At 39.4% G+C, this 18621-nt stretch overlaps 1 protein-coding gene across 12 annotated transcripts in view; it reads right to left on the bottom strand.

Annotated features, from left to right (window-relative positions):
• The window catches only part of ST3GAL3 (ST3 beta-galactoside alpha-2,3-sialyltransferase 3), a 362121-nt gene that overhangs the window by 137901 nt on the left and 205599 nt on the right, over nt 1–18621 (bottom strand). For all 12 annotated transcript variants that reach the window (XR_009763520.1, XM_061632682.1, XM_061632687.1 and 9 more), the window contains 2 exons: nt 7009–7072; nt 2210–2305 (listed from right to left, as the gene is read on the bottom strand). Coding sequence is in view for 11 of the 12 variants with exons in the window: in XM_061632682.1 (XP_061488666.1) it covers nt 2210–2305; nt 7009–7072 (160 nt within the window). In the remaining variant the exon portion in view is untranslated. The remainder of the gene's footprint in view (nt 1–2209; nt 2306–7008; nt 7073–18621) is intronic.

Below are 18621 nucleotides of genomic sequence, written 5' to 3'. Positions count from 1 at the left end.
TGTCTTTTTCGCAGTCCATGGTAGCTCTCCTCCAACACCACATTTCAAATGAGTTGATTTTTCTCTTACCTGCTTTTTTCACAGTGCAACTTTCACATCCATACATAGAGATTGGGAATACAATGGTCTGAATGATCCTGACTTTAGTGTTCAGTGATACAACTTTGTATTTGAGGAAGTTTTCTAGTTCTCTCCTAGCTGCCCTCCCCAGTCGTAGCCTTCTTCTGATTTCTTGACTATTGTCTCCATTTTGGTTAATGACTGTGCCAAGATATTGATAATCCTTGACAAATTCAATGTCTTCGTTGTCAACTTTAAAGTTGCATAAATCTTCTGTTGCCATTGCTTTAGTCTTCTCGATGTTCAGCTGTAGTCCTGCTTTTGTGCTTTCCTCTTTAACTTTCATCAGCATTCATTTCAAATCATTACTGGTTTCAGCTAAGAGTATGTTATCGTGTGTATATCTTAAATTATTGATATTTCTCCCTCCAGTTTTCACACCTCCTTCATCTTGGTACAATCCCACTTTCCATATGATATGTTCCGTGTATAGATTAAACAATACACCCCTGTCTCACACCCTTTCTGATTGGGAAGCAATCGGCTTCTCCATATTCTGTCCTTACAGTAGCCTCTTGTCCAGAGTATAGGTTGCGCATCAGAACAATCAGATGCTGTGGCACCCCCATTTCTTTCAAGGCATTCCATAGTTTTTCATGATCTACACAATCAAAGGCTTTGCTGTGATCAATAAAGCACAGGGTGATTTCCTTCTGAAATTCCTTGGTCCATTCCATTATCCAATGTATGTTTGCGATCTGATCTCTGGTGCTTCTTCCCTTTCGAAATCCAGCTTGGATGTCTGGCATCTCTCGCTCCATATATGGCAAGAATCTTTGTTGTAGAATCTTGAGCATTACTTTACTTGCATGGGATATTAAGGCAATAGTTCGATAATTACTGCATTCCCTGGGATCCCCTTTCTTCTACTCTACTTCTAACGATCAGTAAACATCTTTATAGCCCCAATGTATTACCCAGCCTAGTTAATCAGCTTTTTTCTTTCAGCCAAGTGAAACATAAAACAAATTTCTATACAGAGCTTGTCACTGCTTTTATGTTTGAAATGGATTTCTCCTAAGAGACTCTCCTCTAGTTTTTCAGTACGTCCATGTCTAGTTCTTAAAAGAAACTGGAGCATCCACGTCAGGCAGTAATCAACATAGAGGTTCTGGATTGCCCTTTCTCATTGCCACTCCCATGTGGTTCCAGCAAGCAGATGAGTATATTCAAGCAGTTTAACTCTTGTCCACTCATCCAAACATCCGAATGCATTTAACCTTTGAAGCTGCCATATTGTCTCTTCTCTGTACAATCACAATGAGGGCTCCCATCCTTACTGCCTCTAAATTTAAAAAAGTAGCTTCAGATATGAAATTAAAAACAAGGTCACACTGGGTACAAAATGGCAAGTCACCTATTGTGCACCCTGATGCTCATCCCAGGAGACTACTTCTAGACTCCTTGCCAAGAATCCCATTTTGAAATTATGTTTGTAAGCACTCTTTTAGTGAGTGCCTTAACAAAGCCTTCAAGCTTTTCCTTCTATTGTCTTATAAGCTGTCTCTTGTCCCCAACAAAGATTACATGATGCACAAATTTGGTATAAAAGCTGCAATATGACCTCACCCTACTCTTACAAACATTTTTCTTTGTGCTCAGAGCAAAAGACAACAGGGGTTATTGCTCCAAAAACCCTCCTCCCATTACTGTATTTTGTATTTGTTCATTCTTTGTGAGTCACCTTAGGGGCCTTTTTGACCAACAGGCAGAATAGAAATAAACTGTAACATAACATGACATTATGGACTACACACAACTCTGCAATATCAGCTTCCAAGATTCAATACACATGCACAGCCAGTACTGTTTTGACTGCTATTAATGATTAACTTGAGCAAAACAGATTAAAATGAAAAATGCACCAATGAGAAGGTTTCAATAAAGACAGAACAGTGAAGGTAGGCATTCCAAGAACTGAAGAAGGGATAAAGCACTCAGAGAGACTGAAAGCTTTATGAATGACTTCTCCCTCTACTATTCATTATAATATGAGCTACGATTGCTGATTCTTATCTAGATGTTGACAAACTATATAGGAAAAACACACACAGAATACCTCCTCCTTACCCCTGCGTGGACAACTCACCTGATAACAACGTCATAGTCATCGATTTTCACCCCGAGCGACTTGTTTGCTAGAATGCCACCATTTCCCACAATAACACATCTTCGGCAACTGAGACTGGGAAGGAAACAGGGATAAGGGCAGTTGGTTAAACGCTAAAATCCACTAAACACACAGCTCCTTCTGGTAAAGATCTGATTCATGCACTGCAAGAATAATCAGCAATAATAAACTGACACTTTATAGTAGAGGGAGCATAGCAACACAGGCAAGCCAAAGGAGGAACACTTCCCACTATCTCTTAGGCTTATTGGCTCAAAATGAAATCTGTGCATTTTAATAGCTAGTAAAATGTTTATTTTTGTAATGAAACAAGAACTGCAAGGGAAAGATTCCCACTTTCTCATTAAATAGTGAAAGTATGCAGATAATTCTCCTTTTGTAGAAAGTTTAGTAAGTGCTTAATCAAATGCTGTTTAACCCTATGCAGAAGGATATGATTATATGGCAGCCTTCCTAAACATGCAGGGACAGGAACCAATTACATGCTTAAGATGAATATAATCAAGAATCTTTAAGGGGAAAATAACAGTTGAAGAGGTCAGTAAGAGTAAGAAACATTGAAATATTGGTCTACTATACTTCAGCAACAGCCACATAAAGCTGCAGTTGCCCGGCATTTTTTTTAATGTGTCAGAGGGAGGCCCCTATGGCTTATCACCCCACCCATCCTCCAAGTAGGGAGCATGAGGGCTACATGAGACAGGCACTCACAAAATCCGAAGAGAATTATCCAGCTATAAAACTCAAAGAAACACTGACGATCCGAACAGAATGATGTTTGTTTAAAATCATTTTAAAAATCCAATTGAGATATTTCCCCTTTATTTTACTATTCATCTTGACATTAGACCTAGATCTTAAATCTTGCATTTAAGTCCTCTTGTCCTCTGTTCAATAGATTGGAAGATATACTTGCCTTCATATCCTATCACACACATTGCTGCTTTATATGAAATATATATTTGAGTATGGTATAGGGGGGTTAGAGTGTCAAGTCTTGTATTGGGAAGACCCAGACTCAAATTCCCACACAACACTGGTAACCTTGGACCAGTCACTCTTCCTTCATCTAGCCTATCCCACTGAGTTGTTGTGAGAATAAAATCAGAGGGGCTATGTATGCCACTTTGAGATCCTTGGAGGAAAATAGGAACATAAATGGAATAAATAATAAACATAATGGAATAAACCATAAATGGAATAAATAAAAATATAATTATCCTGTGCCTTCTCCTTTCTATACAAGGTAAAATTCCCAATTTCAGATACTTCAACATTTCCTCATCATCACTCCCTGGTAGTTCAGGAGAAGTCAGAGAGAATGCTTTCATATGCTCCTCTCTGCATCCTTTTTCAAGCATGTAGAAAGAGCATTGCATAAAATTTAAGAACTAATGCCAAATAGAAATGTTATCCCAGGGATGCAACAATATGAAAACCTCAAAAGTAGGAACACCAATCTATTGTTAATACCCTAGTGGCACAGTGAGATGACCATCATTTCACAGTGATCTCTCTCTCTCTCTCTCTCTCTCTCTCTCTCTCTCTCTCTCTCTCTCTCACACACACACACACACACACACACACACACAGAGAGAGAGAGAGAGAGAGAGAGAGAGAAAAGCTCCTCTTCCAGACCTTGCAAAAGTGCCTCGCCTTCCTCTTGGCACTGCCATCACTAGCACATCAGAGAACTCCAGAAATAGGAGAGTGCTCCTTTTTCTTTTTTTAAAAAAATGTATTTATTTATTTAGCAAAATTTATATACCAATTGTAAGAAACTGTTCCTGAGCACCGCTGATGTGCTAGGAATGGCAGCCCAAGAAGAAGAGGTGGCACTTTTGCAAGGTCGGGGCGAGGTGCTTTTGCAAATTATCTTCTCCTCCCAGCCCAGCACTCTGACAGGGAAGAAGTCTGCTGTCTCTACTCTTCAGAACATCAGAAACAGAACATCTCTGAACAGCAGAAACAGTGTTTCTTCTCTTCCTCATTGCAGTGCTGCAATTAGGGAGAAGACACACTCTTTCTGCTTTTCAGATAATGATTTCTGTGCTGTGATGTGGGGGGATACTATCTCTGCATTTCAGGGAGTGTTCTCTGAAGAGCAAAGACAGCATTTCCACACCTCTAGCAAAGCTGGGCTGGCTGCAGAGGAACTTCCTGCAATGGGGAGGAAGATACCTTGCAAAGGTGACTCTTCCTCAGGCTGTGGAGGTGCTAAAGAGTGCTTTGTGTTTCCAGAGCACTCTGACCTCTGCTCCCAGCCCACTGCTATGATGGGAAGGAAAATGCCCCCGTTTCTCTGTTGGTGTGCATGCATCTGGCAGGGTGTGTGTATGTGTGTGTGTGAATATGAGCATGTGCATATATACAAGTGTATGTGCATGTGTGTGCATACGTATACCAATGTGTAACAGTATGCATTACACCATGTGTGTGAGACAGAGGACTCTGTGCCTACATGTGTGAATGTGTAAGAGTGTGGTCTGTATGTGTGGTAAGAGCAGTATGCACCCAATCCTTTTAACCACAACCACAGCTAGAATATGGTGCTAACAGGGTTGGTCAGCCTTAAATGCAGCCCTGGGGCCAAAAGGGTTAGCCACCTGATAAATATTAATGAATGCCAAGGATTTGCCACATGAAACTAGAAAATAAGAGAGACTCAGTCTAGGGCTCTTTTCTCTGGCTAATTCCTCACACCGCTGTCTCAGGACAGTAAGAGTACAACCTTCAGAGCTTCATTTGGAAAAAGATACATGTAAATGGACAGATTGGAAGCTGAAGGAGGAATAAAAATTGTCTACGTAATGCATGAGTCACTTCCTTAATTCATTCCTCCTGTTGCTTCCTCACACTCATTGTTCTGTAAAGTCTTATAAAAATATTGCAGGAAGGAATCCTCCTTGAATAGATCTTTATAAATAAGTGTCCAAATACCATGTGATCTGTGATTACATTTAGTGGCTCCAACAATAATGTGAAAGGGGAGAGTGAGAACACTTTGGGATACCATAAATACAAAGATGTGTAGAAAAACTGTGAAATTTGCCTCAAAGGAGCACCACAGCTGTAGAAAGTACAATACATTAGTAGGCTGCCTGTAAACTAGATGAAAGTTTTATAAAATTGTCACATCAAGAAATAAGACAGATACTTCTAAATACTCCTAGACAGATGAGATGATAATTGAATGATGGTTCAAGAACAAGGAAAATGTTTTCTGCTTTAGCTGAAAACTGCAGTACAACCACCTCATTTCAGAATTATTTCTTATATGTTCAGTGATCTACAATCTTGATTTAACTCATCCTCATATGCACTCTGTAAAAAAAGTGATTCTTCTTCCCATTTTAAGGTAAGTAAATGGAAAGGAGCATGACAATGACTTACTTTAATCACGCATCTAGGAAAAGCTTGGAAAAGTATTTGTTAAAAGTTGTCAGATTCAATTGAATGGGTTAAATCTCCTCTGTTCTGTAGAATTCCCTACTGCAGTCCACAGCCTTCTATCTCTGTCCATGCAGCCTTCATTCCTTGCACACTTCCTTCAGCATCTCTTATCTCTTTCACTAGTTCAGTCTCTGCCAAATGTGTCCCAGTTGTAGTAAATTAATCCCCATATTTTGTTATGAAAATGGCCCAGTTCACATGTCACATTAAACCACCGTTTAAAACAAACTATGGTTTAATGTGAAAAAATTCCTGCAGTGCTCCTTGGTCCTGCCACATCCCAAACAAGTCAGAGTCTGGTTTACTGTGTCACCTGAACCCAGGATTGTGGTTTGTTTCCTCCAAACAAATCACAAGCAGTAAGCCAAAAATAGATCTTGGTTACAACTTGTGGAATGAGTACAGACCACACAAGAAGCCAGACTGACTGCATAAAAACAAGCCAAGATTGGCAGCAGGAGGAATGGAACATGCCGCTTGTTCACATTAGACCATTGTTTGTTTTAAAGTATGGGTTAATGTGACAGGTGAACTAAGCTAGTGAGTTATTCAATTTTTTTGTCAATTCAGAATGTGGGTTACTTTAACTGAAGTATTCTTGATCCACTTACATTTGGTAAAGAAAATCAATACAGAAAAGGAAGTCTGGAATGGCACTGGGAAGAAATATACAACTCAATAGAAGAAGTGGAGGGGAAAAAAGATACCAAGAACTTGGGGTAAAGCTAGCTTTAGATAGCAATAATTGGTGAGACTCGGTTCCACAATGTGCCATTAAGCTACTGAAGAATGTTTTACATTAAAAGCAAAATGGGGGGGGGGGGAAGAACACGCACAAATAGCAATATCCAAGTCTATTGCTCCCACGAATATGTACATAAACATCAACACTACCAGAATCTGGTAAAAATTCCCATAATTAGTCTTGTCATCAGCTCCACTGTTTCACAGTTACAAAAACTGGGTTTAGCAAAGCACCTGTTAGTGAGAACAAGCTGAACCTTATCTTTTGTTTGAATAAACACTATGAAATTATGTTGCCTTACCGTGATACTTCAGGGGAAGCTGTGACAAGTTAATGCATTTGTTGAAATATAGTCAGCTATTTATTTTGAAAGGTAGGCAATCAAACAGATTGTGATATCACTAGAAAATAAAATTTCTGAAGCTGTCAAAAAACTATTTTACAGACACTATAGGTTGGAACAGGAGCACTATTCCCAGCTCCTCATTTTTTTCGAAAGCAAAGAGCCTATAGGATGCCTGTTTATTAATGGTTAGCAACTCCTACAAAATTTACTCACCTGTCAAGGGCTGGAGTAAGACGATAATCTTTGGTTGCTGATAAGATGGCTTTGATCAGATTATCTGTTATGAAAGAAATGCATGAGAAAGATGAGGCCATTTAATATTTTTTTCATAGTATTGATGGGCAAAGACTTCTAGGAGCAAGGTGATTAATGAATGAGGTTGCACTGATATGTTTAAGTTATAGCCTAACAACTATAAATTAGACAAGGCAATGAACAAATTAAAAAAAATAAATAAATACCGTACATAATTTGTATCATATCACATTTTCTCATTTGCCTAAATAGTTTGATTCAGGAATGCCCTAGAACTAAGAATTTAGATTGCCCCAAAAGAATGAAATTTTAATTTCACAAATGTGTTGAGCTTTAATAAACATTTCTTTCCCTAAAGACCTGCAGCTTGTTTTGCATTTCTGTCACAAGGGAGCTCCTTGCATTACTCATATGTACAATAGGTCTGTTTAATGCAGTAAAGGGTGGCTAATCAACCACAAGTCAACTTCAAAATATTAAATGCCACCCTAGTATGTAGTACAGTTTATATGTAGCCTCCAATGGATCGGTGTGGTTGACCTCTTACTGAACCAGGCAGCAAACAACAACTTAGCACTCTAGAGACTGGCAGACGTATAGACACCTGCCTCTATGCCGCAGCCAGGCTAATCGGCCAACTCTTGTCCAGACATACTACAAACTCATTAACAGATTGGCTACTCAGGATGTAGAATGCACTTAGTAATGCTGTACATGAATTTTCAGCATTGGATCTCTGTTTTTGAAACAACATACACTAGTAAATTATAAAAGGGCTCATTTTAACTAAGGACCTCCAGGTGATGCATGGTGTGGCACTAAATGGGAAGTATCATACACTGGAGCCTATTTTCAGTGAAGGTATTTTTTTTCTTTTTCCCTTCCCAACATAATGCTAGCTCCTGAATAAAAATGCAGGTCCTATTGTAAAGTTTTTATAAACAAAAATAAATTATTTCATCCCAAAATTGGTGCCTTCCAATAAAGTAAATATAGTTCAATGCACCATTCTCTTTTTAAATTTCTGTCACTTTATATTTGGGTAGAGATGTAAAATTTTTGTAAGTTTTGAAGCCATGAGAAAAAAACGTTTCCCAGAAAAAAAGAGAGGAAATTTTGGAGAATACTGAAAAATATGCAATACTTATTTTTTCGTACCCTTTCCAGTTCAAAAGTCATTTTGTTACTTTAGGAATATCAAATGTATTATGTATAATTTGATTTGCCCATAAAATTATGATGTTCAGAATTAAAAGTGCAGTTTATTCAGACTAAATTAGAAATGGAATTTACTTTAATTAAAGTAATTTACTTAATTTACTTTAATTAAAAAATTAATTTAAAAATTGATTACAAATTGAGCTGCAAGCTGCTGAACTGTAAGGAACCATCTCTGGTCTTGCCAGTTTATGAGGAGCAGGCAAATCAATTAAAACAGAAAAAACATCAACATTATATTTATTTACTTATTTATTCATTAAGAATATAAAAACATGAGCCTGGTAGATCAGGCCAATGGCCCATCTAGTCCACTACAGTAGGACCCCACTTACCAGCGTTCCGTTTTGCGGCATTCTGCTCATGTGGCAGCTTTCAATTCAGGGAAATTCCCCGTTTTAAAGCCGATTTTGCGCTTTTACGGCATTTTGCGACATTTTTGCGTCATTTTCGCGCGATGTGACCCATTATAGTCAATGGGTTCCGCTTTACGGCGGGGGCCTGGTCCCTAACCTGCTGTATTAGCGGGGCCCTACTGTATCCTGTTCTCACAGTTGCCAATCAGATGCCTATGGGAAGTTCACAAGCAGGACCTCATTCATTGCACAAGCACTCTCTCCTCCTGCGGTTACTAGCAACTGGTATTCTTGCCTCTGACCATGGAGGCAGAGCAAGGCCATCATGGTTAGTGGCCACTGATAGCCTTATCCTCCATGAATTTGTCTATTCCTCTTTTAAAGCCATCCAAGTTGGTGGCCATCACTGCCTCCTGTGGGAGCGAATTCCATAGTCCAACTATGCACTGCGTGAAGAATTACTTAAATTTATATCCTGCCGTTCCTCCCAAAGGAGCCCAAGATGGCAAACACATAAGCAATAAAAGTTTTTAAAAAGTAAAACAAAGAAAACTATTATGCATTCTGAAAATTGTTACATCGAGCCCTCTACAGTGCCAAGCAGACATAAAGCACTCGTTTCCACAGAAAGAGCTGAGAAACAGAGGGAACCAAGCAGGGGAACCAAGTCTCAAGGAATACATGCAATTTAATCAGTCTCATTTTCTCTATCAGTTTCTGCTTCTTTTGTGTTCCTCTGAACTTTTTCCCACTCCAGTCCTTTGAGGCCCAGTAAAGAGGACAGAAACAGATCTATCACCTATGCCAACAAGAAGAAGCCCATAAGCAAAGAAGGCACTGAATCCTTCCTTCTCTTGTGTCAGTGGCAGTGCCTCCTAGAGGCAGAAATGCATTTTGCTCTTGGATTTGAGAGATACAGTAGGGCCCCGCTTACCGGTGCTTTGCTTACCGGCGTTCCGCTAATGCAGCGGCTTTCATTCCCCGTTTTAAAGCCAATTTTGCAGCACTTTGGCGGCATTTTAGCACAACGTGCCCATTATACTCAATGGGGTTCCACTTTACGGCGATTTCCGCTTTACGGTGGGGGTCTGGAACGGAACCTGCCATTTAGCGGGGCCCGCCTGTACTCTCAGTGTACATCTCAGGACTTGCTTTTCCTCAGTATACAAGAAATGTAATGATCTGATACTGTACATAGTCTTACTTAAAGGTCTTCCTGTTACATAATTTTGAGAAATCATTTTGGGTGTGTAAATACATGAACACCTTAAGCATTTTATTCATCATTCTAAAATAAAACATTTCATAGTCAACATTTTATTTTTTCCCCAATTTTTTGGAAAAACACACAAAAAGGGCTTAGGAAAAAAATGAATAAAGAAGTCCCCTTACTGCCAAATTTTTCCTCCCCCCCCCCAAGCCTTCACATCTCTACATTTAGGTTGGTTTGCAAACCATAAGTTAGAACACACATTTCTCAAAAATCAACACATTCTGTTTTAACAATTCATCAGTTAGTGCTGTAGAATAGCCAAATGAGGCATTCCACTAAAGACAGAGAAATATTTACAATGTTATACAAAGCTCCTACAGGGGAGAGCCTAAAGGTTATATATATGCTTTATAATGTCGCAGATTCAATCCTCAGGAACCCAGGAAGCAGAATGATGCTGCCATTTAGGTAAACAGACGAACCAACGGCCTGGTTTGGTATAAAGGCAGCTTCATACATTCATATATGTTTATATACCCTCACCATTAATACTTATATTCCCAGGAGCTTCTTATGAGGGTTCCTGAAAGAACCAAGAGCCTGAGAGAACTGTTGGAGCAGCACCCCTCACCCTTCCCTGGGGCTACTTAACACTGTATGCTCTGAGAGAAGGTAGAAACGAGGAAGCCCAAGCTGATGAGCTTGTGCCATCAGTTCTTGAAGTTGGCCTGAGATTGTTGTAGCATTTGCTTATTCTAATATTTTAAACTGTAAATCAGGTTGGGTGCCTTAGCAGAAAGTCGATATATAACTGCAATAAAAAAACAAACTTTTTAGTCACCCATGATTTAGAACTGGAACAACTGCAAAGAGCAGCTATTAAAATTGTAAGTATAATTAAGGAGGTAAGATTGAAGGCACTAAGTCCTTCAGCAAGTTAAAGGATGCGAAAGAGATTAAAGTTTTGCTTAAAAAACTACACTGGAGTAAAGGAAAGATTTACACTAGGACAATTATGTAAGTTAATGGAAAATACACATAATTATAATATGCAAATATTACAAGATCTATCTATCATAGGCTGTAAAGTGAAGAAAGGACTGCATGGCAGCGCAGAGTGCATATCCAGAGTGGATGCAGCTTTTATCAAGCAGCACTGTAAATGCGGGAGGGGAGGAAGAAGGGAAAATTTTCTGAATTGGAGTTAGGCAGCTGTCTATACTCCTTCCTAGCATTGCAGACTTTTTACAGCTCCTCACCTCAGATGGAGCTCCCTACAAAATGACAGAGCCTCAATCTGTATTTCTTCATTTAACAATGAAAGGGGTAGGGAGGAGATGAGGGTGTGATCCTATGCATTTTACTCGGTCCCATTGTGTTCAGTTTCTCTAAAGTGTGCATTTTTCATTTAAAAATGGAGGGGGAGAGAAAAGTGTGTTCTGGGCACTATTTTCACTTGAACATCCTGTGAAGTAGTAACTCAAGTCAATTGTGTATCAATGCAGGCTCATCATGGGACATAGAGATCAATATGGCTCATCATGGAACACAGAAAGTACCTGCAACTAGCTCTACCCCCAAGTTACTATTTTGCAAGTGGCTCCAGCTGGTAGAGCTCTAGGCTGTGGCAAAAAAGGAGATCCTGCAAGTCAGGTCTCTATATTAAAGGACTGAAATTCTGAAAGAAAGTAAAAAAAATGGTAAAGAAAATCAGAGGGTTTTTCAATAGCTATCCAGCCAGTTTGCATATTCTTATATTTTGCATCCATCTGTGACATTTTCTATTAGTTAATGAGGTGTGGGGGCGTGGCTCCATGGAAAGCAAAATTGTTATGACAGGCTGGAATGCACATCAGAATGCTGTTTCCTTAGTACTCAGGGAGCAGACTGCACAGACAATAATGTAGGTGAAAATGAAATGGCCTGCCTTCAAGTCGATTATGACTTATGGCAACCCTATGAATAGGGATTTCATGGTAAGCAGTATTCAGAGGTGGTTTACCATTGCCTTCCTTTGAGGCTGAGAGGCAGTGACTGGCCCAAGGTCACCCAGTGAGCTTCATGGCTGTGTGGGGATTTGAACCCTGGTCTCCCAGGTCATAGTGCAACACCTGAACTACTACACCACACTGGCTCTCATAATGTAGGTAGTGGGGGCTTTTTAGGTCCCAGGTTGGCCCCAGGTTATTTGGTCTGAGTCATTGCCAAATAATTTTGTGACTCAGAATAACTTTATCCTGCTTTCAAACTATGCAGCTCTGTAATAGATATAGCTACAAATACCAAAATGATCCTAGTAAAATTAGTGCATCTTGCTACACTCATCTAAAGCCACCTGTCAGGAACAGAGCAAGGATTCTGCCAGAGTTCCAAACCATAAGAGTTCCCCTCCAGAGAACACTCAGCCTCTCTTCTCCAATGTGCTGCTTTCATTCTTCTTTTACATTAAGGCTGAATAAACAGCCACTGGGCTTAATGACTCATCATCCACTTCTTGGGGTCAACAAGCACTGATAGGATGTGGTGTTCCAAGCATCTTTGGTCAGCTTGCCATATGAGTCAGCTCCATCCAAGTTTACATAGTGCCTCTCATATAAAGTGTTCCAAAACAGTATACAATGAGAAAAAGTGAAACTTAGTATTGTATCTCCCACTGGACTCTATTTGAAAAATTAATTTGAGCAAAAATGTCAAACTCATCAATCTAAATTCCCTGGCAATGAACACCTGGCGCCTGCACATTTCATTACATTGACCTCACATGGGGGGCTCCTGCAACAGGTTTCCAAAACACAAGGCAGGTGCTAGGAAAGCTGATCATATTTGTGTCAAAAAAACCCAAGGTTTAATATGTTCACAAGATCATCATTACTGTATTAATCTGCTGCAAATTTAATCCAGAGACATTTTGTTGTAATGCTGGATGTGTAATCACCATGTTCTCCCATGTAAGAAATGTACGAAAAGAGATTCTTAAGGACTCAGAAAAGTCAACTGGTCCAAAATGCAGTAGCAGCGAGATTACTGGCTGAGGTTCCCTTTAGAACTCATATAACCCCTGTTTTAAAACAGCTGCATTGGTTGCCAGTTCGTTTCCAGGCCAAGTTCAAGGTACTCACGTTAGTGTTTAAAGCCCTAAATGACTTAGGTCCTAAATATCTGAATGAGAGCCAGTGTGGTGTAGTGGTTAGAGTGTTGGACTACAATGTGGGAGACCAGGGTTTGAATCCCCACACAGCCATGAAACTCATTAGGTGACCTTGGGCAAGTCACTGTCTCTCAGCCTCAGAGGAAGGCAATGGAAAACCACCTCTGAATACCGCTTACCATGAAAACCCTATTCATAGGGTCGCCATAAGTCGGAATAAACTTGAAGGCAGTCCATTTCCATTTCTAAATATCTGAAAGACTGCCTCCTTCCCTACAGACCTTCCTGGGTGTTGAGATCAGCAGAGGGGGCCCTTTTGGTAGTTCCGCCACCCTTGAAAGTTCAGGGTGGTGGTGGCCTGGGAGAGAGCATTCTCTATGGAAGCCTCAAAGCTGCAGAACTCCCTTCCAACCAAGGTTGTCTGGCAACTTCATTGTACAATTTTCTGCGAATGCTGAAGACACAACTTTTTATCCTGGGCTTCAACACCTGAGGTGTATATTTTTAGGACCCACCCTATTTTCTGTGATGTTGTTTAGGTTGTTTTTAACTGTTTTTAATTATGTGTTTAAAATTGGTCCCTGCCCTGGGACCTTTGGATGTAGGGTGGGTAATAAATTAGAAGAAGAATAAGAAGTAATGCAAGAGTATTTTGCATCAGAAAAGGGGATGGATGGAGAATGGAAGGCACTCAGATCTCTCATATCCCCCTAACTATTTGTTTTCTGACATATAACTAAATCTGCCCTACAAATACCAGATCTTTTGTCAGAATAATCTCAGTTGTTCCCAGGAATATGCACTGTGAGCTGTTCCAGGTCCTGACCTATCTGACCCTTGTTGATCCAGTCTTAGCAACTTAACCTGGGTACTTGCTGCTGGACTACGGTACTGATCAGTCTCCTCTACGTCATGTTCAGCACTGGTGGCTCACAACCTGCCACAGCAGCACACTGCATAAGAATACGACTGTAGTGTCAGAGTCTGTACTGTTTGAAAACAACATGGCTATGGCACAGAGATATCCAGTGCTCTGCTGTTGCTCTTTAAGCAAATGTGTTATGTTGCAGTATGCTTCATTCTGGATGGATGCATGCAGTTTTTCTAACTAGGTGTATGCAGAGCTTGGAAGTAACTAGTTATAAGTAATGAATTACTTGTAATTCATTACTTTTTTGAGTAACGAGTGGGTAATTCCTTTACATTTTGATTGTAACAGAACTAGGAGTAATTTTACTACTTTTGTGGAGTAATTGTAACGTTTCCAGAATTACTTTTGGGCATTACTTGGGAGGGGAGCAGGGGAAGTCTTCTGCTCCTCTGATTTGTGGATGAAAATCATGTGCCTCTAACTGGGCTTCTGTGCAGTGTTGCTCTTTCCTCATGCTCTGTGGATGGGTAGGAGGCAACGAGGGAGGAGGCAGAGAGTGAGACGGGGTGGAGTGGAGAAAACAATTATTTAAAAAAATGAATAATGGTGGTGAAGAATGGAGTGGAGGGAAAAAGGATCCGGAGGTGAAGAACATGGATAAAGGAGGAGGCAGCAGCAGAATGGAGATAAAGAACTGTGGAGGAGAAAATGACAACACATGTGTGTGTGTGAGAGAGAGAAAGAGAGAGAGACAGAGAGAGAGAGAGAGAGAGAGAGAGAGAGAGAGAATACTGTGTTTGCACTTGGCACACAAAGTGGCCTCCACCACCGTCTCTGGCTACTGTGCTGCATTTGCAGTATTTTAACTTTTTTGCATCTCAGGGGAAAATGTTTGCTTGAGTGAGTGTCCCTTAGTTGGTGGCAGGGCAGGGTCTGGGAGGTGGTTAAGTGAGAGAGATTATGCTGGCTGGCTGAGTGGGGGAGGGTTGCACTTGGTTTGACGTGCAAAGATCTGAGTAGTGGCCTCAGTCTCCCTCCCCAACACCCTTACCAGCGGAGAGACCACCATTGCTATCTTATGAATAAAAATAATTATTCTACTACCTCTGTATGTGTTTGTTTATTTTTAATGTTGTTTTAGGCTACTTGTGCAGCAGCCAAGGCCAGCACCTTGTAGGCTTTTTTAAAAGCAACTGAAATGTAACTGTAGTGATTACTTTTGAGAAAAAGTAAAGTAATTAGTTACTTTCAGAGCAATTGTAATGGTAATTACTACTTTTTGGGCCATGTAACTGTAACTGTAATTTATTACTTTTTAAAAGTAATCTTCCAAGCTCTGGGTGTATGATACCAATGCAGGGTACATCTAGTCTATGCTGTACCTACTCTGAGACTTTAAACTTCTTGAGTTCCTGGTTTAGTATAATAGCAATAAATCAAGACCACAGAAAACTATGCAGATGGGCTATACCACATGTGGAAAGACTGCAAAAATTGATGTAGAGCAACATTATTTATCAGATTTTGTTTATTAGATTTATATTCCGCCCTTCCTGTCCAGGGTAGCAAAACATCCAGCTGTAAATATACATGGAACATACTTTTCCTTTTCTGATTCCTTAGGGGGCATTATTCTTGATCCTAAGCTTCCAGGATTTTTGCCAGGGGCATGCAAGCTATTTTGAGACTTGGGTATTAGGGAAAAAATTCAAAGGGGTTCCAAAGGAAGTTTTAGTGGAAAATAGGCCAATGAAGATATATGGGCTACTAATGCCTCATCCAAATGCATAGGTAACTGTTTGATAAGGGAGCTATAATTATATTTCCTCCTCTGAGTAATTTTATTTATTTATTTATTTATTTTATTTGATTTATATCCTGCTCTTCATTCCAGCAGGAGCCCCGGGCAGCAAACAAAAGCATTAAAAACACTTTAAAACATGATTTAAAAAGACTTTAAAATACATTAAAACAAAACAACTTTAAAAAGCTTTGGCTATGGGGCGGTATATAAATGTAATAAATAAATAAATAAATAAATAAAAACATATTTAAAAAAAGCTTTGAAGACATCTTAAAAAAGGTTAAAAAACATTTTTTTTAAAAAAGTTTAAAAATATATTAAAAAGGAATTCCAACACAGAAGCAGACTGGGATAAGGTCTCAACTGAAAAGGCTTGTTGAAAGATGAAAGTCTTCAAAAGGCACCGAAAAGATAACAGAGATGGCGCCTGCCTAATATTTAAGGGGAGGAAATTCCACAGGGTAGGTGCTGTGATTCCTATCCCATTGAGTAAAAGATTTCTTTGAATACAGATCCCAAAACATTCATGCCACAGTAAAACTAATTCCAAAGTCCATATTAAGGCAATACCTTTATTAGGCCAACCAAAATGGAATACAATAGTCACCAATGTACAATCTTTCAATTTCCTCAGAGCTCCTCATAACATTATCTGTTAAAATACCCAGGGGTGGGGGGATACAAAAAAAGGCTGTTGGTGTCAATTAAGCCATCTATGTCTGCATCTGGTAAGTGTTAAGACGGAGTGTGAGACGAGATAGTAGATATTCAATGAGGTGCTTTCAGGTTCTTGGATGTTTCATCTTGCACTGTGGGAGGAAGAAACACGTAAAGGAAGATATCCCATGTTTCCAACCAGCTGTTACTCAGTTCTGTCTCCATCCTTGGGCAAACACACAAGTTTCCTTGATAGGTGGAGAACAGAAATAAAGAAACTAGGTAGACTTTTTATAAAAACAGGCAGAGATTAAGTTTAGGTGTTGTGTTAGGTTAAAAGAAAAGTAAATGGAAGCCAAATTGGGTAGCTTTACTTAATGGTTGGAGGGAATGTTCTTTCAGAGAAAAAAGTCTCCAACTTCAGATGGTATAAGATTCTCTTCCTCCAGTTTAGGATCCCACTGCTATGTGGCTAAATTTGGTTTTTACAAGTCTCACAGAGCGTAAAGACAGCTGTGTTGGCCCATAAGAAAAATGTGAAAGTCCATATTAGAGTTTATTAGGCCAATCAAAATGTCACAAAATAGTGTGTAAGCTTTCAAGTTCCCCAGATCTCTTCATCAGTTGAGATGTTTTTAAAAAAACATGGGTGAGGGAAAAGAAAAATGGCTGTCTGGGTGAACATATAAAGTGTCCCAGTATCAAAACCATCTAAGAGGCTCTTTCTCTTGTGGAAAAGATGTACATGGGCTGCTCTATACATATAATGTTGGATGGAAACACTCCAAAGAGTGAACCAGATTACATAATTCTTCACTTTAAAAGAAGAGGAGGTGGTGTTGTGGTGAAGATGTGAATGATCACACAAAGACGACCTTTGGCTAGATGACTATGTAAACTTTTTTGTAGACTGAAGGAGTTAATACACAGAGAGTTTAGCTAACATTAGCATATGTGCACTAGACACAAATGATACCGAAAGAGTCTTTTCCATACATGTTGCAAATGCTCCCCAACATTCTAGAAACAGAGCCAAAAAGAGCTGAAAAAAATCATTTCAGAAGCTAAAAAGAGTGGGAACCTTCCAGAAGCACTGCAATGGCTCTATGGAGACTGGGGAGAGACATTCTTAAATTTTTGTCTTTAAGTAGCAGGAGCATAGTGAGCAGAAACAACTGTTTACATGTTGTGAAGAGATTTTCCACCCTTCCACTTCAAAGATAGAAGAAGGCTGGCTCTCTGTGTGGTCATTGCTTGTCTAATTCTCTACTATTTACCTTTTCCCCTATGAGCTCACAAAGTTCAAGGTCAGCCTCAAGTCAAGAGAAAGAACGCAAGTCCATAGAAAGCATGCAATGAAATGTTGTCCCTAAAGTTTCAAATTTTCTGGAGCACAGCAAGGTTTAATATATCACACTAAAAGGTTCTTAGAATATATAATCTAATCATTTCCTGGGCTAAAGACAAAGAGAATAGAGTCACACAACTGCCTCTGACTACTTTTCCGTATTCATGACATAAGGAAGGGAGGGATGAAATCTGAGCACATGTACCTAGGTAATGTCAGCTGTCAGATGCAAGCCTGACAGCTAAAACATGAAAGCCCCTTCCAAGTTAGATTCTGTAAGTCACATTCATGTTTGACATCAGCAGCGTCTAGTTGGTAATGACTCTGACTTATAGTCTCAGTGTAACAGAACAGCTGAGTTTTGCTTAAAATGGAATTTGATGGATTTGCCTCCACGTGAAACAAGCCTTTCTAAAACCCAGACTTGACAAAAGTTGGTGGATTCCACTGAGGGTACAGAACTTTCCTCACACACTGTAATCTGTTATAACCTAACTAACTTAATTATTAAAATATTAAACAAATATTCCTTGCCTCTGGCAAAATGAACCTGGACAATTTCTTTCATCTTAGGGCACACATAAATATGAATGTAGGTTAATCTGTAAAAGGTTTCATATATGGAACATTCTGCCTTAAAGCAGAGAGTTGGTCTAGATGATCTTTAAAGTCCCTTGGAACATTATGATTCCAAAATATGTAAGCATGACACATATACTAGTATTTCAAATATATTAACAGACTGCCCTTCAAAATCCTTACTTTGCAATATCAGCACCTTCCACTCTTACTTGACACAACATACAATATTTATTTGTTCAAATTATTTCTAACCTCCTTTTAAACCAAAATTCTAAAAAGCAGCTTATAACAATATAAAACCCTAAAACTCTAGACTCTAAACAGAAAATCCCCACTCGGCCATTGAGCTCATTAGGTGACCATAGGCCAGTCAA

Source organism: Rhineura floridana, chromosome 6, assembly GCF_030035675.1.
Source record: "Rhineura floridana isolate rRhiFlo1 chromosome 6, rRhiFlo1.hap2, whole genome shotgun sequence".
NCBI classification, from domain to species: domain Eukaryota; kingdom Metazoa; phylum Chordata; class Lepidosauria; order Squamata; family Rhineuridae; genus Rhineura; species Rhineura floridana.
Note: the sequence above shows the minus strand (reverse complement) of the source record. Positions and strands in the feature narration are given on the sequence as shown.